At 43.8% G+C, this 21,678-nt stretch overlaps 3 protein-coding genes across 3 annotated transcripts in view; 2 read left to right on the forward strand and 1 right to left on the reverse strand.

Annotated features, from left to right (window-relative positions):
- The window catches only part of LOC138354734 (dentin sialophosphoprotein-like), a 36,814-nt gene extending 29,441 nt beyond the window's left edge, over positions 1-7,373 (forward strand). The window contains exons 3-6 of the mRNA XM_069309213.1: positions 5,863-5,976; positions 6,090-6,218; positions 6,340-6,461; positions 6,612-7,373. Coding sequence (XP_069165314.1) covers positions 5,863-5,976; positions 6,090-6,218; positions 6,340-6,461; positions 6,612-7,373 — 1,127 coding nt within the window. The remainder of the gene's footprint in view (positions 1-5,862; positions 5,977-6,089; positions 6,219-6,339; positions 6,462-6,611) is intronic.
- Positions 7,374-8,235: 862 nt separating this feature from the next.
- LOC138354736 (uncharacterized) lies at positions 8,236-11,226 on the forward strand. Its single transcript, XM_069309220.1, has 6 exons — positions 8,236-8,308; positions 8,448-8,898; positions 9,276-9,411; positions 9,556-9,887; positions 10,143-10,491; positions 10,720-11,226. Exons 1-6 carry the CDS (start codon positions 8,236-8,238, stop codon positions 11,224-11,226), a joined length of 1,848 nt encoding a protein of 615 aa, XP_069165321.1.
- Positions 11,227-15,932: 4,706 nt separating this feature from the next.
- LOC138354739 (uncharacterized) lies at positions 15,933-16,520 on the reverse strand. The gene has a single exon (XM_069309227.1). It carries the CDS (start codon positions 16,518-16,520, stop codon positions 15,933-15,935), a length of 588 nt encoding a protein of 195 aa, XP_069165328.1.
- Positions 16,521-21,678: the final 5,158 nt, after the last annotated feature.

Below are 21,678 nucleotides of genomic sequence, written 5' to 3' on the forward strand. Positions count from 1 at the left end.
ACCAGAAAGTAGAGAGAGATACCAGAGAACCAGGAACGAGTATGTTAGTGTGAGAAGAGCAGCTGACAAAGGGTATGAAAATGATATAGCTAATAAAGCCAAGACCGAACCAAAGCTACTACACAGTCACATCAGGAGGAAGACAACAGTGAAGGAACAGGTGATGAAACTTAGGGTGGGCGAGGACAGATACACAGAGAATGACAAAGAGGTGTGTGAAGAACTCAACAAAAGGTTCCAGGAGGTCTTTACAATAGAACAGGGAGAAGTCACGGTGCTAAGAGAGGTGGCAGCAAACCAGGTGACCTAGGAAAGGTTCGAAATTACAAGAGATGAGGTCAAGAAGCACCTATTGGAGCTGGATGTGAGAAAAGCTGTTGGGCCGGACGGAATCTCACCATGGGTATTGAAAGAGTGTGCAGGAGCACTTAGCTTACCACTCTCCATAGTGTATAGTAGGTCACTGGAACCGGGAGACCTACCAGAAGTATGGAAGACTGCTAATGTAGTACCAATATTTAAAAAGGGTGACAGACAAGAGGCACTGAACTACAGGCCAGTGTCCTTAACTAGTATACCATGCAAGGTGATGGAGAATATTGTGAGAAAAAACCTAGTAACACATTTGGAGAGAAGAGACTTCGTGACAACCCATCAACATGGGTTCAGGGAGGGTAAATCTTGCCTTACAGGCTTGATAGAATTCTATGATAAGGTGACAAAGATTAAGCAAGAAAGAGAAGGATAGGCGGACTGCATTTTTTTGGACTGTCGGAAAGCCTTTGACACAGTACCCCATAAAAGGTTGATGCATAAGCTGGAGAAACAGGCAGGAGTAACTGGTAGGGCGCTCCAGTGGATAAGGGAGTACCTAAGCAATAGGAAGCAGAGAGTTATAGTGAGGGGTGAGACCTCAGAATGGCGGGAAGTCACCAGTGGAGTCCCACAGGGCTCTGTGCTTGGACCTATCCTGTTTCTGATATACGTTAATGATCTCCCAGAGGGTATAGACTCATTCCTCTCAATGTTTGCTGACGACGCCAAAATTATGAGAAGGATTAAGACAGAGGAGGACAGCTTGAGGCTTCAAGAAGACCTGGACAAGCTGCAGGAATGGTCGAACAAATGGATGTTAGAGTTTAACCCAAGCAAATGTAATGTAATGAAGATAGGAGTAGGAAGCAGGAGACCAGATACAAGGTATCACTTGGGAGATGAAATACTTCAAGAGTCAGAGAGAGAGAAAGACCTGTGGGTTGATATCACGCCAGACCTGTCCCCTGAAGCTCATATCAAGAGGATAACATCAGCAGCATGTGCCAGGTTGGCTAACATAAGAACGGCCTTTAGAAACTTGTGTAAGGAATCTTTCAGAACATTATATACCACATATGTCAGACCAATCCTGGAGTATGCGGCTCCAGCATGGAGTCCATACCTAGTCAAGCATAAGACTAAACTGGAAAAGGTTCAAAGGTTTGCCACCAGACTAGTGCCCGAGCTGAGAGGTATGAGCTACGAGGAGAGACTACGGGAATTGAACCTCACTTCGTTGGAAAACAGAAGAGTTAGGGGGGACATGATCACCACATTCAAGATTCTCAAGGGAATCGACAGGGTTGATAAAGACAGGCTATTTAACACAAGGGGCACACGCACTAGGGGACACAGGTGGAAACTGAGTGCCCAAATGAGCCACAGAGATATTAGAAAGAACTTTTTAGTGTCAGAGTGGTTGACAAATGGAATGCATTAGGAAGCAATGTGGTGGAGGCTGACTCCATACACAGTTTCAAGTGTAGATATGATAGAGCCCAATAGGCTCAGGAACCTGTACACCTGTTGATTGACGGTTGAGAGGCAGGACCAAAGAGCCAGAGCTCAACCCCCGCAAGCACAACTAGGTGAGTACAACTAGGTGAGTACATGACACCCTAGGCTGTGGCACCCACAACCCATGACACCCTAGGCTGCAGCACTCACCACACATTACAACCTAGGCTGCAGCACTCACCCCCATGACACCCTAGGCTGCAGCTCCCACCACACAAGACTCCCTATGCTGCGGCACTCACCATTTATGACACCCTAGGCTGCAGCACTCACCAAACATGACACCCTAGGCTGCGGCACTCACCAAACATGACACCCTAGGCTGCGGTACTCACCACTAATGACACCCTAGGCTGTGGCATCCACCACCCATGACACTCTAGGCTGCGACACTCACCACACATGACACTCTAATCTTCGGGACTCAACACACGACACCCTACGCTGCGGCACTCACCACACATGACACCCTAGGCTGCGGCACTCACCACCAATGCTGCCCTAGGCTGCGGAACTCACCACCCATGCCATCCTAGGCTGCGGCACCCATGACCCCACACATGACACCCTAGGCTGCGGCACCCATGACCCCACACATGACACCCTAGGCTGCGGCACCCATGACCCCACACATGACACCCTAGGCTGCGGCACCCATGACCCCACACATGACACCCTAGGCTGTGGCACCCACAACCCATGAGTAGTGGAAACTATGACAAGTACCAGCAATTTTGCTTTTTTCCCATGCCGGTACTTGGCATAGGAGATTTTCGTTACCCCAATGTCATTTGGTCCCCTGCCAATCATTGGCATAAGTGATTTTCGTTCCCCCGGTGTCGTTTGGTCCCATGCCGGTCATTGGCATAAGTGATTTTCGTTACCCCGGTGTCATTTGGTCCCATGCCGGTCATTGGCATAGGCATTTTTCGTTGCCCCGGTGTCGTTTGGTCCCATGCTGGTACTTGGCATAGGCAATTTTCGTTACCCCGGTGTTGTGTGGTCCCATGCCGGTACTTGGCATAGGCAATTTTCGTTACCCCGGTGTCGTTTGGTCCCATGCCAGTACTTGGTATAGGCAATTTTCATTACCCGGTATCGTTTGGTCCCATGCCGGTCATTGTCCCCTGGGTTTTCTCAAATTTTTTCTCCATGCCGGTCATTACCCTCTGGGTTTTCTAAAAACAATTCTCCATGCTGGTCATTGGCCCTTGGGTTTTCTCGATTTTTTTCTACAAGTCGCTCTATGGCCCCTGCCATTTAGCTCAAGGGGATTAAATTGCCGGGACATCATTTTTCTTGTGGGAATACAGAGCGGTGAATCGTCATTTTAGTTAAAATATCATCAATTATATTTATTCCAGTCACTGGCATTTGCAAATTCCCATTGACGTCCCATTGCACCATCTTGCTTTTATGAAAATAATTCAACAGCAAAGTATTTACCCAGGTCTTTTCCTAAATCTAAAAGCCAATCCAATTTATTCCTGTTCTGTTTCATGTTTATACGTTTAATAGGCTATTAATATTCCCCTTTACTATGACCATTCAGTCACACCTCTATCATGTCACCCCTATTTCTTCTTCATCTTTCTAGAGAATGTAATTTGAGCTTTGACAATCTTTCTTGAAGGATTGTTTATTTCTCATAGGGCAAAATAAAAATGAAACAGCTATCAGTCATATATATGAAAAAACAGAGCCCTGAGCATTGGTGATTTCAATGTGAGTTCAGTAGTAATCCAATATTGTCCCTAACCATATACACGTCTCACATTCGCCCAAAACATGCCTCCCATACCTTGCAGTAGAATATAAGAACATAAGAACAAAGGTAACTGCAGAAGGCCTATTGGCCCATATCAGGCAGCTCCTATTCTATAACCACCCAATCCCACTCATATACTTGTCCAACCCATGCTTGAATCAATCGAGGGACACCACCTCCACCACGTTACGTGGCAATTGGTTCCACAAATCAACAACCCTGTTACTGAACCAGTATTTACCCAAGTCTTTCCTAAATCTAAACTTATCCAATTTATACCCATTGTTTCGTGTTCTGTCTTGTGTTGATATTTTTAATACCCTATTAATATCCCCCCTGTTATGTCCATTCATCCACTTGTAAACCTCTATCATGTCACCCCTAACTCTTCGCCTTTCCAGTGAATGCAACTTAAGCTTTGTTAATCTTTCTTCATATGAAAGATTTCTAATTTGGGGAATTAACTTAGTCATCCTACGCTGGACACGTTCAAGTGAATTTATATCCATTCTATAATATGGCGACCAAAACTGAACTGCATAATCTAAATGGGGCCTAACTAGAACAAGATATAGCTTGAGAACCACACCAGGTGTCTTGTTACTAACGCTGCGATTAATAAATCCCAGTGTCCTATTCGCCTTATTACGAACATTCATGCATTGATCCTTTTGTTTTAAATTCTTACTAATCATAACTCCCAGATCCCTTTCGCAATCTCAACACCATCTAGCTCGTATCTTGTAACTCCATCATCATTACCTAGCCTCAGAACTTTACATTTATCAGCATTAAACTGCATTTGCCAATCCTTTGACCATTTCAAAATCCTATCTAGATCAACTTGAAGTGATAGTGAGTCCTCCTCCGAATTAATTTCCCTACCGATTTTCGTATCATCGGCAAATTTGCAAATGTTGCTACTCAAACCTGAATTTAAATCATTTATATATATTATAAACAACAGAGGTCCCAGGACAGAGCCCTGAGGTACTCCACTAACAATATTATCCCACTCTGACTTAACCCCATTTATAATAAATAAAACAAATTTATAACAAATAAAAAAAAATACTCATTCAGTAACAGCAAGCCTCTCATGTTCTGAAATAAGGCGTTCTGCAGTTACCTTCTTTTCTGACGTCATCATCCATAATGCGGTGCGAGGCACCAACGTGCTAAATGCGGATCCCAGGAGGTTCACACATAAGTGTGAACTCTTAATCACTCCCAATACCACAACTGTACTCTGTGCTTCATCAGAGTTGATATTCAGGTATCTTTGCTCGTATTTTCGCTCATTGCTCATATTATCTGTTATTCATTTCATAAACCCTATCATACCATCCTAACCTAACTTATTATATAACAAACAAATGCATTCTACAGACCAGTTGTTGCTTAGCCACATCACAAAAAGCGACCTCAGTATAGGGATAAGGTATTGTTGGTCATTAGCATATAAGTGTCAAGGTATCACAGCACCTGACTGGTCAACTATATGTGACGTCACCAGATGACCAATGCGGCCTTTAGCGTTCTACTGGCATATGTACTGTATTTGATGTTATTATTAAAAAATGGCTGGACTAACCAACCCCACCTAACCTAATCAGAGGTTTAAGAATATGCATTTTAGTCAACCACAACTGTAATCATAAAGCACTGATAAGTTCAAAATTAAAATAGATGCCCAAATGTCATACTGCAATTTAAGCAGAATCGTACATCTGACAGCAGACGAGCTGTCCTTATAAGGACCTCCCCCAGCCCAAAGGACAGTCAAACTCAAACTTCCTGTGCTAACACTCTGAACTAGCTCCAGCACTTGTGCATTAACGAACTTCGTTGTCTCGTATCTATCAACTCAACCATGTATATTTGTGAACTTTGCAAGGCTCCTAAACTAGGACCATTACACCTGTGCCAGGCGAAATGTGCTGAATGTAGGATAACCTTCACCGCAAATCCTCGGCATCAGTGTGTTATTTACTGTATGCAATGTCCGGAGATATCTCGTGGACATTATGATAAGATTTGTCCCTCGTGCTCCAAAGTGATTTGTGCTACCCGTAAGTATCATTGTTTTTATAACATCTGTTACGAGTCATAGTATATTTATAGATACTATAGAAAATTGCTCAATAGCAGCTAAATTTATATATGAATTAGTATTGACAATTAGCTGTAGAGCTATACATCTATGCAGCATTCCTTAAAAATATATATGTTTATCTAAATAAATTAATTGAAATCTACAGGTCGCCACCCGGATGCATGTCCATTTTTTATGTATCTAAATGACCCCGAGTCTGATACTAGTTCTGATTCAGAGCACTCAGATGCATCATCGCACCAAAGTGTCCAATATGAAAGTAAGTCAATTACACTATTCTGCAATACCATTCACAATTCTTGTCAGATATATTCATATAAATATTATATTTATCATCGTTAATTATTATCATTATCATTTATATGATTTTAGGCTCGCCAACTCAGCAGGTAGTGGAGGTAGAGGAAGAATATCCTCGTGGAGGAGGTGGTGAAGAGCCTAGCACGAGCCAAGCTCGCTCACCAACACCAGAAGATAATGACAACAGGGAAAGTTCTAACTGTAAGTAACATCCTCAATAATTATTATTATCAGCATATTTCAATAACAACATTTTTATTATTATTAGAGTTCCTATATATTCAATTTTATTTATTGAAATCATTATTCTTGTTACTTATAGGTTTTCAACTGGAGGATGAAGAAGACTCCCTGCATTTAGTTTGGGAAGTAGATTCAGATATGGATGCCAGCCAGCCTATCGCTAATTCTCCGCCACCACCTCAGGAACAGCAGCAACAGCAGGTAAATGTTTTGCTTCCTCCTCAACCCGAAGTGCTTGAAGTGATAAATAATTTCAATGGGGGGTACATACGCCATTCATATAGCATCCCAGATCATGCCCAAGGAGATCCTGCCCATTATTTGACTATATATCGTGATTATTTCATTCAGCAAATAGAATCCTTGTTTGATGCCGTTCACCCCAATTTCCCTCCTGCACTTTTAATTTACCCAGATTTTTCTTTTAATTTACAACGGCTTAATCAAGAAAATGAACCTGATTTTAAGGGGGAGTTACCTATAAGGGCTGAACAACGCACTGTAACTAGGCATGAGGCTAGTGTTGTCGTAGATCAATGGATTGCTGAATTGGATAATAAGTTAGAAGAGTTCTTTGCCGAGACAGAAGGTTCGAGTTTAGGTATACAGAGCATTTCTCGTTTTTATATCAATTCTATAGCTGTTCAGCATCCCATCCGTCTAGAATACGTGCCTTATCCAGATAAATTGCATGGCAAAAATTATGTTTTCAATCCTAAAGGCGTTCAAAATATATGTTTGATCCAATGTTTAGCTGCATATATATGTCTAGCTCAGGGGATGACATTAGATAATACCCGCAGATGTTCCAAGTCAGCCAGGTGGTGTCTTAGATTCATCCGTTGGAGTGAGGATATCGAAATACCCATAACGTATGATCACATTAATAAAATTGAAAGCATAAATAAATTAAGTATATTCATCTACGTGCTCAATCGTGAAGATAACCGGTACTACATTAGCTTAGCTAGAAAAGGCAGGGAACATTCCGCTCCTAAAGTACCATTGCTCATGTTGGAGGATCAGCATCTCGTGCTCATTAAAGATTTCAATCAATATGTTCGCAACATGCGCGGTAATGCAAATAATATTCCTAACAATCATTTTCTGTGATATTCCTGTTTAATTCATTTGCCACCCTATGCTATGTGGGATCATGAAGAGTCATGTGAAGTTAAACAAACATTGAAATTTTACCCTGAAGGTCATAAAATCAAGTTCAAAAATTACGGTCGTGCCTATGGACCTTCTCACACGGCATATTATGATTTTGAGTGCTTGTTGGACCCCTCCAATCCCCAAGTTATGATTGAGAAGCGTCACAAAGCTGTGGCATATGCTTTTATCATCATCAACAGGGAATTGGTGGTGGTAGAAAAATTAACGTATATGGGGATGATCCTGTGAATCATTTCATAGATGATTTGGAGAAGGCGTGGAAGAGAATTAAATCTACCATGCCTAAATACAAAATATCTATGACACATGCACATTGGCAAGCCCATAGACGGCAAACCACATGTGAAATGTGTTATAGACCATTTAAATCAGATAAAGACAAGCACCGTCTTCATGATCATGCCATTGAATTTAATAATTATCTAGCTGCCTATTGCCATAGGTGATGTGCTGACTGAAGAGGAAAAAGAAGCCGTAATAAAGCACTACAACCGGCATGTAGACATACTTGCTTTCCTGAAACTGCAGACTGATAAAGTACAAAGAACAATGGCGGCCTCTGAATCTCATAAGAACAAGTACAGTGTCATCAAGATACTCAGTTGGAATATTGCTTCTCTTAGAAAACGGTATTCAGATCTCCATCATAAGGTTATGACTGAAGACATAGATATTGTCTGCCTCCAGGAAACCCTAACTCCCGCAGGTAAAACCCCGCAGAATTTGCCTAGTTATCAGTGTTATAATCCCAGATCAAAAAATACGTGTCTTATGTATGTTAAAAAATCCCTGCCGCATGAGCCACTCCCCGCCCAACAACGAGATTAGTGAAAGTGCTGTAGTGAAAGAGTCGGTGACGACACTAATACGTATCGTCTTTAATTGCAGTGCCAAAATAAATGTACACAGCATGTCATTGAAAGAGTGTACAAAGTGGACCTAGCCTAACACAAAGGCTACAAGATGTACTTCTGTGATTCCGCTCTGGTATTTCCGCTTATATTGCAGATATCAGTAAAGCCTTCTTAACAGTTGGCCTACAAGAAGAGGATCGTAATTTTACTAAATTTCTCTGGGTCACGGATCCACTGGATCCTTATAGTGACGTCATCACCTGCCGGTCTGCTTCCGTGCTATTTGGGGCAACCTCTTCACCATTTCTCCTTCAAGCTACATTGGATTTGAAGAAGTCAAAAAGTCCCTATAAAGCCAAAATTAGTATCAACCTGTACGTGGACAACTTCCAGGGAACCACTAATAATGAAATTAAATTGGTAGAAATCTACTATGAGCTTAACTGTGAGTTACTAGGAGTCAATATGCTTCTACAATCATGGGCCTCAAATAATAAACAATTAAACCAGATTATCGAGAAAGAGTTTCAAAGTTATCAGGTACCCAATCAATTAAAAGTTCTAGGTATGGAATGGAACACAATTACCGACGAGATGAATGTCAAGTCAGTATTAACAAATAAATCACCCCTAACCATGAGAAAATTGCTCTCATATGTCAGTCAACCATATGACCCGTTGGGCTTGCTGAGTCCTATTTTAATAAGGGGCAAACTCCTCATGCAGAGTGCTGGCAGAAAAATATGGGATGGGATGATCCGTTGCCAAATGAACTGCAAGACAAATGGCAGACACTCACAACGGATTTTAATCAATTACATGTTCTGAAATTTCCTCGCAACGCTTTAGGACAAAACTTACCCACTGATTTACATGTGTTTTGCGATGCCTCTGGCAAACCATATGACGCAGTAGCCTACTTAGTTAATAACACACAGTCATTTTTACTCACTGCAAAAGCAAGAGTTGCCCCAATTAAAAGGAGATCCTTACCCCAATTGGAACTAACTGCTTTGGTAGTTGGAGTAAGGTTGGCTCATTGCCTGACCAAGACACTCAACAATATTTACTTTGGTGAGATCGTAGTGTGGTCTGACAATGAGGCAGTCTTACAAAGGGTAAGAAATAATAACAACAAAACTCCCTACGTTAGTAACCGCATACGGGAAATTCATGAATTATCTGCTGGATATTAATTGAGACATGTCCCTACTAAGGACAATCCAGCCAATTACTTATCAAGAGGTTTAACATTGAAACAGCTAATTCAGGCTCAGATGTGGCTTAATGGACCCCCATGGCTGATTAGTGGTCAGTGGCCTAAACAAAAGCCACAAGTCATAGTGACCAATATCACTACACCCACAGTGGATCCAGAACCTCCTCGAACATTAGCTATTAATCCTCACGATTATTCTAACTTGAGTAAGCAACTGAGAGTAACTGCCCATGTATTTGATTATCTCAGTAAGATAGGCATTACACATCGATTTCCCAGTCCTATCAAATATTGGATCAAACGTGCCCAACAAGAGACTTATGGGAGTGAATATGAGAATCTTCCAAACAAATTAACCAAGTCTCTATGCATCTGGTATAATGCAAATGATTACAACATATTATGGTGTAGAGGACGTCTGCTTCATGCAGAAATTAATTTGCAAACTAAAACCCCAATACTTTTACCACGACACCACATCGTTACTAAGCTTATAGTTTTTCATCACCATCAATATGGTACTTTACATGGTGGAGTGTTGGACACTCTCACCGATCTTAGGCAGGCATTTTGGCTTCCCCAAGGTCGCCAATCTGTCAAATCACTTATCAAGTCTTGTGTAATTTGCAGGAGGTATGACGCTCGGGTGTGTCCATATCCAGGACCTCCACCACTCCCTAAGGAACGAGTTGTCCACCTTCGTCCTTTTGAGACCACAGGTGTCGATTACACAGGAGCTTTAATGCTAACAGGCTCTCCAGATAAAATTCCAGTGAAAGCCTGTATTTGCCTCTTCACGTGTGCAACTGCAGGAGGCATACATTTAGAAGTGACTTCTGACATGAGTGCAGAAGCCTTTATCCAAGCCTTTCGAAGATTTGCTGCACGCAGATCCTGTCCCAAATTGATGATTTCCGACAACGGATCAAATTTTGTGGCTGGAGAAGCCTGCTTACGAGAGGTGTGGAATCATCCAGAGGTATATTTTGTATTGAAACAAATACAGTTTACTGGAAATTTATACCCCCCAAGAGCACCCTGGCAAGGTGGTTTCTATCAACGAATGGTGGGGACTGTCAAGAAATGCCAAAGGAAGACCTTAGAGCGACAGAAAATTAGTTTCCCTGAATTATAAACACTCGTCATAGAAATTGAGGCATGAGTCAACAACTGCCCACTAACTTACCTTTCGGATGACTTCTCCCAGAGAGAACCCCTGAGTCCCTCACATGGAGGTCTACTGAGCCCTCAAATATCTCTAGCAGACGAGGATCCAGCCGACCCTTCACATGTAACTAGTCGTGACTTAGTGGAAAGCTATCATTATCTTTCAAGGGTAATCGAGAAGAGGAATGACGTGTGGACTCGAGAGTACCTCACCGCTCTAAGAGAATATCATTATCGAGCTTCGAGCCCTTATAATAAAGTTCAATTGAAACCAGGAGACCTAGTGTTAGTCGACAGTGATGGACCTAGGTCAGAGTGGCCTATAGGCAAGATTGTCTCTGTCCACCCAGATCGCCAAGGTATCCTGAGAATAGTGAAAGTTTTATGTCGAGGCACTACTACATTAACTGAACATAAATGTTCAACTGAGCCAATTTCACCACCAGTTTCCGAGGACAGCGATTCTGTCCCACAGAACACACGACCACTTGGAGCCGCTGCTCAACAGTGTAACCGGAAACTTCAACAATTCTTTAGCTCTGACTAAGAACAAATAATTCATCATTCGACTTAAGGTAGTCATGATGATACAGCATTGTGATGTCCAGTAACTCACCAGTTACAAGTCACTGTGACCCAGGACGTTCACCTCACTGTGGATTCGAAGACTCCTTAACTTTGAATTACTTAATCATATAACATTGTTTAATTTGTGAGACAAATTTCCTCACCTCAGGCTGCTTCAACACACGCTGGAAACCCAATATGGCGTAAAAATTGCTTATACACAGTTGATTATGTAATTATGGGACAACAAAGGGTAAATTAGGTTCACTGGGGAAGTACTTGTATTTAGAGGAGGGAGCGCAGTATAACGATGAACTAAGGATAAAGTTTACATGTTATGAGCTCAAAACAATGAAACAAACCACTTAACATTATTGTTGTTCGCTGATGCAATCCTTAGGATCACAGTAGGAGTAATTATGCATTCCAGGGCCAAATTAATTGCAAAGGCCTCTCGCGTAGCTTGCGAAAACGTGTCCTCACTCTGTTGCCAAGTCTGTTGCAGCCAGCAAGTCAATCACCAAGTGACGCTCTCCCCCTCCTCTCTCTCAACCCGTCTCGTCTGCGCATGCGTCCTCATATTTTAGTAGAAACGGAAAATTATTTTCCTTGTGAATATTCTACTTAATGAATTAATGAGACTAAGGTTGCAATTATAGGAAGTTGTATATTATCTAAATTCACGTCGAGTAGTAATTAATATGAACAGCGTTCTTATTAAACGAGAAATGGAGATAAATTTATACGTCCTCCATGTTAATTTAAGATAACAGATAAACTGATATGTAGTGATCCTTTAGCTGATAACACGTTGTTATTAGATCACTAGTTGTTATATTGTCAGTTGTTAAATCTTGTAAAGGATACTGAGAAAAGGTGAGAATATTATTCAATTCTCTGGCATTTTGATAGTATTTATACCTCTGCTGGGTATTATCTGACGCAATACAGCCATTCTAATTAGGAAGAATTTGGTAAATGATGTGCAGATAGGAAATTATTAATTTCTGTTAATTCTACAAATTAGTAGGATTAGTAAATGCTATGCCTTGCATACAATGGTAACTAAATGTTGGTTTATTTCCAACATAACTCCTTTAATTCTTGGGTCGCAGTTCAATGTTGAGTACTGACATATCTTTCCTTTCCCTGAAGTTCTTATAAAGTTAGTATGTTAGTAAGTTAATACACACATAACGGATGTCCCGAATCTGTTAGAGACAGATAAGACTCTAAGTCTTCTTAGGAAACTTTTATTAAAAATGTTGAAACATTAAAGTATTAAATCATCTAAAGGTCAAGAACTTTTCAAAGCCTCCAGTGGACTGAGTGACTTGTGTCGCTGTGACATGTAATGGTTATGTTACTCAGTCACAGAATGTTCTGCAAACTCAGAAATATCCTCAACAGATGAGGTAATAGTGAAGTCTGTAGCCTACACAAATTAAACAATGTTATATGATTAAGTAATTCAAAGTTAAGGTGACTTCGAATCCACAGTGAGGTGAACGTCCTGGGTCACAGTGACTTGTAACTGGTGAGTTACTGGACATCACAATGCTGTATCATCATGACTACCTTAAGTCGAATGATGAATTATTTGTTCTTAGTCAGAGCTAAAGAATTGTTGAAGTTTCCGGTTACACTGTTGAGCAGCGGCTCCAAGTGGTCGTGTGTTCTGTGGGACAGAATCGCTGTCCTCGGAAACTGGTGGTGAAATTGGCTCAGTTGAACATTCATATTCAGTTAATTCTAGAGGTACCAACTTCTCCAAGGTTTTTAATGTAGTAGTGCCTCGACATAAAACCTTCACTATTCTCAGGATACCTTGGCGATCTGGGTGGACAGAGACAATCAATCTATGGGCTCACCATAGCCCGTGCTACTTGGAACATTTTGTTCCTGGTAGCGAATCTACAACAACAGCATCACCTCACAGGATAGCCCGTCATACATGGAGTCAGGAGAGAACAAATTACTTAAAGCTGATCTATTAGCCTCCTCTGGCAAAATCTGGGTGTAGCACAAGAATATTTAATATTCCTGAGTTTATGAAGTAATTACAGAGCTCAAAGTACCTCATACCATTTGGTATGAAGTTACTGATAACAGGGCAATCACAGATATAGTGTTGGAGAGTATGTTCTCTCAAGTAGGACTGAAAACAGATGTTTTTCCACCAAGATGGTTATAAACTCATGGAACCGCCTACCAGCTGAAGCCGTAAATGCCAAACTCCAGCTAAAAAATATAAAGACAATTGGCGAGCCCTTTAACAAGCCGCCGGCTTTCTGTCCTCGTCGAGGCTACTAGATAGTTAGTGGCCCTTGGGTAAATTCAGTAAATATATACAATAATTGTCAGCACATCTTCCGAGCAACAAGGAAAGCTACACAGTATCTCTTAGAATTACGTAGGTAAACAACAAATGTAACATATTTGTTTACTACAATGTCGGTGCTGGCTGTAGAAGTTGAAAAAAAAACGTAGTTTTACTTCGAAATATACTTATTTGATAAGAAAACTCGACGTAAATTTGAGGCAGTAGAGCTCCGATAAGCCAGCGCTAAATCTTCAATATGAAGAATGTTGCTGCTCTCTGATTGGCCAAACGAAACACAGTAGTGACCTCTATCGGTATGCAAGTGAACCAGACCCAGAACCCAAATATCTTCCTAAGTGAACCTACCTGAATTGCACCTAAGCATCTTCTTAGGGCATTCTTAGGAACCTTCGTAGCAAACCTACTTACGAAGAAATACATGGAGCTTCGTGAATCTAAGTCCAATTTCCTAAGGTGCACTGCATTATAACCAGCCATCCTCCTAAGATATTCCCAATATCAAGTAACTACAGTGCCCATATCCTAACCTTCCAGAAGACCTAAAACAGAAAACAGGACAGTATGTCAAAGTCGTGACTCGTTTCAATTTTCTCGTACAACGATTTTTGGCCTTAGGTAGAGTATGCGTCAAACTGATACGCCCCATTAGGAGAATATACCAGCCTACTGGAGAAAAGGATATGATAGAAAACGCAACACAGACCCAGAGAAGTCGCGCTAGTCATCGCTGGGTCTGAAGGTCACAGCTCCAAGGTTCTTACATATTTATGGAAAAAAATAATTCCAATTTAAAAATTAAAATAAAGATAAAAATTCAGTAAGTTTAAATTATCCTTAGGGCAATGGTGTAATCGCGTGAGCTTGTTGCATCAGCCCAGAGCATTTAGCTATTAACAAAAATTAACTACTTCTGTTTATTTAATGTGCCACATTTTTCTTAGAATATCGTTAGTTTACACTTCTTACCTTAAGAATCAAATTAAATTGTCGAAGCCAACACCAAAATATCTATTACATCTAGTTAAAATCGTAATTGTTTAAAAAATAAACGGATTAACATAGTAAAGCATATAGAAAATCTATACCCTGTTTTCTATAAACAATAATATTTATTTTTTATTTATATACTTTTTATTTTGTAATATTTTCTACCACAGACAAGGCCACACATTTATAATACTAACCAGAATATATACATTTTCTTCTGTCCTCCATGGAAAAGGTTAGAGATCTGTTAAACATATAGTTCAGTGTTTTGTTGAACAATCATCCACAGAGAGTGATTGTAGGGCTTTTAAAATGCTAATCTAACCTACATATATAACTACATAAATGGTGGAGTAACTACCCAACAGGACAAGTGATGCTGGCTCTGGAGGGTGAGAGTGTTTAGGCTAGGAGATGAACAGTAGGTCAGCATGAGTCACGGTCCCAAGGAAACATGGGACTCCCAGTTGACCCTTGATGACCAGAGACCGTCTGGACACCTGCTCCGCCTGGGGGCTGCTGGCTAACACAACCCACTTATTGCCTTCCATTCACCCGGGCTCTAGGAGACTCGAACCGTGGACCCCACGCGTGTGAGGGCGAAGCTTTTACACTTACTGGCCCTAGAGTCACGATATTGCTGCCAGGCCGTCATTTTGATGCCTGGCGCCCTTATTGTCTCGGGTGACAGGGGAGTCGATAGGATTATTTTTTTTCCCGTTTCCTTGCAAGTTCTTTGGGCGGGAAGGTGGTGTCTGCCCAACCTGTCCTCTTATTAAAACGTCACATTTTGACGTATACTCTACCTAAGACCAAATATTGTCGTACTAGAAAATAGTAGTAGCTCGCAAAATTGGCATAATGTACTGTTTTCTGTTTTGAGTCATCTGGTTGGTTAGGAGAGGAGACTTTAGTACGATAGTTTCTTGACGTTAGGAAAACCTTAGGACGAGCTGGTCAGGCACCGGCTAGGACGGGAGGTGCCGGCAGTTTGTGGGTCTTGATGATCTCGTGGTGTGCCCGCGGGGGTGTTGAGGGCAGCCGGCTACTGCTCTCCTCCATGTCAATAGAAGATGTTATCTTTTTCTAGTACTATAACCATTAGATACTTTATAAAATAAAATCCTTCCAACTTAATTTTTGAATAACCTTTTAGATATTTGAGGAAGATGAAGAGTCACAAAAACGTGGCTGAAGATATGATGACCAAACCACACAGCAGAAGATGAAAAGACGACGACGTTTCGTTCCATCATGGACCATTATCAAGCCACATACTGCTTGCCACATACTGCTTGCCACATACTGCTTGATTATGGTACAGAACAGACCGAAACGTCGTCGTCTCTCCATCTTCAACTGTGTGGTTTGGTCATCGTATTTGAGGAAGAATTTAAATAAAGTTTTAACGCCATGTCTTCCTCTGGCAGTCGTGGGAGTTGTGTCGTGTCTTCCTCTGGCAGTCGTGGGACTTGTGTCGTGTCTTCCTCTGGCAGCCGTGGAAGTTGTGTCATGTCCTCCTCTGGCAGTCGTGGGAGTTGTGTCGTGTCTTCCTCTGGCAGTCGTGGGAGTTGTGTCGTGTCTTCCTCTGGCAGTCGTGGGAGTTGTGTCGTGTCTTCCTCTGGCAGTCGTGGGACTTGTGTCGTGTCTTCCTCTGGCAGTCGTGGGACTTGTGTCGTGTCTTCCTCTGGCAGTCGTGGGAGTTGTGTCGTGTCTTCCTCTGGCAGCCGTGGAAGTTGTGTCGTGTCTTCCTCTGGCAGTCGTGGGAGTTGTGTCGTGTCTTCCTCTGGTAGTCGTGGAAGTTGTGTCATGTCCTCCTCTGGCAGTCGTGGGAGTTGTGTCGTGTCTTCCTCTGGCAGTCGTGGGAGTTGTGTCGTGTCTTCCTCTGGCAGTCGTGGGAGTTGTGTCGTGTCTTCCTCTGGTAGTCGTGGAAGTTGTGTCATGTCCTCCTCTGGCAGTCGTGGGAGTTGTGTCGTGTCTTCCTCTGGCAGTCGTGGGAGTTGTGTCGTGTCTTCCTCTGGCAGCCGTGGGAGTTGTGTCGTGTCTTCCTCTGGCAGCCGTGGGAGTTGTGTCGTGTCTTCCTCTGGCAGTCGTGGTAGTTGTGTCGTGCTGGATTAAACTTATAATTCTCGGCATGACCTTAACCTGGTTATATTGAGCAAAGGTTAATTATGCAGGCGAATCTGTCTTTCGTATTCCTTTGAGAACGTGCCGAGTGTTAGACATCCAGGAACAAGGGGGGGGGCGGGGGGGGAATTAATTGCACATTTTTTTCTGATTATATGATTATAAGGCTAATAGTCTTCTAAGTTCTACTCAATCATGAAATTTGCTGAAATATTTCGCTTAAATAATATATTCATTATATTAATTGATATATATATTTTTTACTTTAGATTGAACGGCGAGTCGAATGCAACCCTGATCAAAACATCATAGTTATTATTAGTGTATAAAAAAATTATATAATTAAACCACCCATAAAAATAAGTATAGAGGAGACAGATTTTCTCTTTTTTTCCAGTTGATGGATCACCTGATGTTGTTAGACTTCCAGCTCCCTCTCTGTGTGGGGTGGGAGCCGGCTCCCTCTCTGTGCGGGGTGGGAGCCGGCTCCCTCTCTGTGTGGGGTGGGAGCCGGCTCCCTCTCTGTGTGGGGTGGGAGCCGGCTCCCTCTCTGTGTGGGGTGGGAGCCAGCTCCCTCTCTGTGTGGGATGGGAGCCGGCTCCCTCTCTGTGTGGGATGGGAGCCGGCTCCCTCTCTGTGTGGGGTGGGAGCCAGCTCCCTCTCAGTGTGGGGTGGGAGCCAGCTACCTCTCTGTGTGGGATGGGAGCCGGCTCCCTCTCTGTGTGGGATGGGAGCCGGCTCCCTCTCTGTGTGGGATGGGAGCCAGCTCCCTCTCAGTGTGGGGTGGGAGCCACCTCCCTCTCTGTGTGGGGTAGGAGCCGGCTCCCTCTCTGTGTGGGATGGGAGCCGGCTCCCTCTCTGTGTGGGATGGAAGCCAGCTCCCTCTCTGTGTGGGGTGGGAGCCAGCTCCCTCTCTGTGTGGGATGGGAGCCGGCTCCCTCTCTGTGTGGGATGGGAGCCGGCTTCCTCTCTGTGTGGGATGGGAGCCAGCTCCCTCTCTGTGTGGGATGGGAGCCAGCTCCCTCTCTGTGTGGGATGGGAGCCAGCTCCCTCTCTGTGTGGGATGGGAGCCGGCTCCCTCTCTGTGTGGGATGGGAGCCGGCTCCCTCTCTGTGTGGGGTGGGAGCCGGCTCCCTCTCTTTGTGGGGTGGGAGCCAGCTCCCTCTCTGTGTGGGATGGGAGCCGGCTCCCTCTCTGTGAGGGGTGGGAGCCGGCTCCCTCTCTGTGTGGGATGGGAGCCAGCTCCCTCTCTGTGAGGGGTGGGAGCCGGCTCCCTCTCTGTGGGGGATGGGAGCCGGCTCCCTCTCTGTGTGGGGTGGGAGCCAGCTCCCTCTCTGTGGGGGTGGGAGCCAGCTCCCTCTCTGTGGGTGTGGGAGCCAGCTCCCTCTCTGTGGGGGATGGGAGCCGGCTCCCTCTCTGTGGGGGATGGGAGCCGGCTCCCTCTCAGTGTGGGATGGGAGCCGGCTCCTTCTCAGTGTGGGATGGGAGCCGGCTCCCTCTCAGTGTGGGATGGGAGCCAGCTCCCTCTCTGTGTGGAGTGGGAGCCAGCTCTCTCTCTGTGGGGGATAGGAGCCGGCTCCCTCTCAGTGTGGGATGGGAGCCGGCTCCCTCTCAGTGTGGGATGGGAGCCGGCTCCCTCTCAGTGTGGGATGGGAGCCAGCTCCCTCTTTGTGTGGGATAGGAGCTAGCTCCCTCTCTGTGTAGAATGGGAGTCAGGTCCCTCCCTGTGTGAGATGTTAGCAGATTCCCTCCCTGTGTGAGATGTTAGCAGATTCCCTCCCTGTGTGAGATGGGAGTCAGCTCCCTCTTTGTGTGGGTTGGGAGTCAGCTCCCTCTTTGTGTGGGATGGGAACCAGCTCCCTCTTTGTGTGGGTTGGGAGCCAGCTCCCTCTTTGTGTGGGATGGGAGCCAGCTCCCTCTTTGTGTGGGTTGGGAACCAGCTCCCTCTTTGTGTGGGTTGGGAGCCAGCTCCCTCTTTGTGTGGGATGGGAGCCAGCTCCCTCTTTGTGTGGGTTGGGAGCCAGCTCCCTCTTTGTGTGGGTTGGGAGCCAGCTCCCTCTTTGTGTGGGATGGGAGCCAGCTCCCTCTCTGTGTGGGATGGGAGCCAGCTGTCCCTTCCCTGGGGAATACCTGTTTCGCCGACCACCTGCCGTCCACAGCATTTATCTGCTCTACGGCGCAGCAGTGTTTTTGTTTTTGTTTCCATCGCCTGGAGACGGATAGCTTCTGGGTTTTATATTTTGTTTCTCCCCCAGTTCCTGGGAACAAAGGGGAACATGCGGGCCTTTGCTGTGGCTGCCCCTGGTCCAGCCCAACCTTGCTGTGGCTGCCCCTGGTCCAGCCCAGCCTTGCTGTAGCTGCCCCTGGTCCAGCCCAACCTTGCTGTGGCTGCCCCTGGTCCAGCCCAGCCTTGCTGTGGCTGCCCCTGGTCCAGCCCAACCTTGCTGTGGCTGCCCCTGGTCCAGCCCAACCTTGCTGTGGCTGCCCCTGGTCCAGCCCAGCCTTGCTGTAGCTGCCCCTGGTCCAGCCCAACCTTGCTGTGGCTGCCCCTGGTCCAGCCCAGCCTTGCTGTGGCTGCCCCTGGTCCAGCCCAACCTTGCTGTGGCTGCCCCTGGTCCAGCCCAGCCTTGCTGTAGCTGCCCCTGGTCCAGCCCAGCCTTGCTGTAGCTGCCCCTGGTCCAGCCCAGCCTTGCTGTAGCTGCCGCTGGTCCAGCCCAGTCTTGCTGTAGCTGCCGCTGGTCCAGCCCAGTCTTGCTGTAGCTGCCGCTGGTCCAGCCCAGCCTTGCTGTGGCTGCCCCTCATTCAGCCCAGCTTAGCTGTGGCTCCCTTCTTGAGTTGAGTATCCTTCAGGCAGCCATCATGGAGAAGCTAGAGAGCTTTTTCCTTCTGGTCTGCTGGAATCTGCTGAGCTATGGTCCCATGACCGGAGTTCAGTATATTTTACTTCCTCCTCCTTCTCCTCTCTTCTCTCTCCCTATTCTGTGACTATCAAGTTAAGTATCATAATGTAGATTACCGTGCCACATTGTTTTAACCCTTAAGCTGCTATGGGATCCAGAGTAGTTTTACGCCCGTGTACACAAGAAAAAAATGAAAATTATTTCGTCTTTTAAGACTGTTAATTTTTGCTTTCTGAGCATGGGAAAAATAAAAAAAATCGTTGGGGATATATTTTTGGCCGCAATAGGCCGAGGAACTCTAACAAAATATGGCCGTTGACAGAGCGGTCATCAGAGGCGGTCAGCGTCACCCGAGTTGACAGGTGGGAGTTGCTACAAAGATATTATCACCTAATTATTTCAATGTCTGATTTTTTCTTAGTTTTTTGCAGTAATATTATTCAATAGTGTGTAGTGTGATAGATTTATATAATAAAATTTGTGAATCATCGTTATACTCAAAAGTATGGTGTTCATATTAGTGATTCAATTATTACGTTCATAAAACAATAAACAAACAGTTTTGCAGTTATTACAATATATGCACACATTATATATAAGTATCTACATGTTTTGTTCACCACAACTGTACAACTAAGCTAATATAGTTAGTTCAGGCACTAAGAGACATCGCTACACACACAGCTGGCGGCTGCCTCCCTCACGCATTCAAGGTCAGGAACACTAAAATTTGTCCCCCAACAATACTGTTTGGGGTGTTATTACACTATATATATACATTATATATAAGTATCTATATGCTGAATGCACCGTAAATGTACACCTAAGCTTGTAGGGTGCCCAAAGAGCATAGTGTCCACCCTCTACACAGCCAGACAAATCATGCAGATGACGCCACCTCCGTGACCAAAATGGCTCCTCCCAACATAATCCTTTTGCTGTTATTACACTAATACACACATTATATATACGTATCTACATTTGTGTTCACCATAGAGAACCACTGAGCTGGTATGGTGAATGCAGACAATAACAGGTGGCCACACAGTCAGTAATCTCCCTCCCTCACTCGGCATTACTCCTCCCACACAGTGCTAATTATTACAACAATCCAGCTATTATCACAATCCTGGTCATTTTTATCACAGTCAGGGGCCATCTGTAATACTGTCATCGCTAAATAATAGCAGCTACATATTTATTTTGACATTTTTAGGCGATAATGTGGTCATAAGCTGAACAGCAATGCTGCTAGCTCATGCTGTGTGTGCCAGGCTTGGTTGCTCCCACAGTACTGTGGCTCTCACACCGGAAAATATTGCCCACGATTTTTTTTTAACATTGGCATATGTTTACAAGAGCCCTGAGGACGCTGATGTGAACCCCGTGCAGCCGCGGGCCGTTTGAATTGTGCCTGGCACCCTATGGCATATATATATATATATGCGCCATGCGCTCGGTGGGACATGTTACTCATGGCGTATATATACGCCATGCACAGTTTAAGGGTTAAGGTATTTGCTTATGTCGGTTATGACCATGCATACACCAGTATGATCATACTGAGACTGGTGTGTGATTGGGCTCAAACTATACAGTGATATCTTGGCTGATAGCTTTGTAATACGAAAAATGTAATTATGAAATGAGCTTATGTGACAGTATATATTACTTAATTTGTGTATTGCCAATGTATGACGAACACCACCCACTTTACATTAATTCTGTATCAAAGTTGTATTTCATGTAATATATATATATATATATATATATATATATATATATATATATATATATATATATATATATATATATATATATATATATATGTCGTACCTAATAGCCAGAACGCACTTATCGGCCTACTATGCAAGGCCCGATTTGCCTAATAAGCCAAGTTTTCCTGAATTAATATATTTTCTCTAATTTTTTTCTTATGAAATGATAAACCTACCCATTTCATTATGTATGAGGTCAATTTTTTTTTATTGGAGTTTTAGGTAGCCTAAAAAGTTAGGTTACGTTAGGTTAGGTAGGTTAGGTAGTCGAAAAACAAATATTTCATGAAAACTTG

This window comes from Procambarus clarkii, chromosome 6 (genome assembly GCF_040958095.1).
Source record: "Procambarus clarkii isolate CNS0578487 chromosome 6, FALCON_Pclarkii_2.0, whole genome shotgun sequence".
Classification (NCBI taxonomy): domain Eukaryota; kingdom Metazoa; phylum Arthropoda; class Malacostraca; order Decapoda; family Cambaridae; genus Procambarus; species Procambarus clarkii.

Coding starts and splice junctions, on each gene's coding strand:
- LOC138354736 (XM_069309220.1), top strand. CDS start 8,236: ATGAGCCACTCCCCGCCCAACAACGAGATTAGTGAAAGTGCTGTAGTG. Junction 8,309..8,447: donor GTCGGTGACGACACTAATAC/GTATCGTCTTTA, acceptor CTTATATTGCAG/ATATCAGTAAAGCCTTCTTA. Junction 10,492..10,719: donor AGGTGTGGAATCATCCAGAG/GTATATTTTGTA, acceptor GACTTCTCCCAG/AGAGAACCCCTGAGTCCCTC.
- LOC138354739 (XM_069309227.1), bottom strand. CDS start 16,520: ATGACACAACTTCCACGACTACCAGAGGAAGACACGACACAACTCCCA.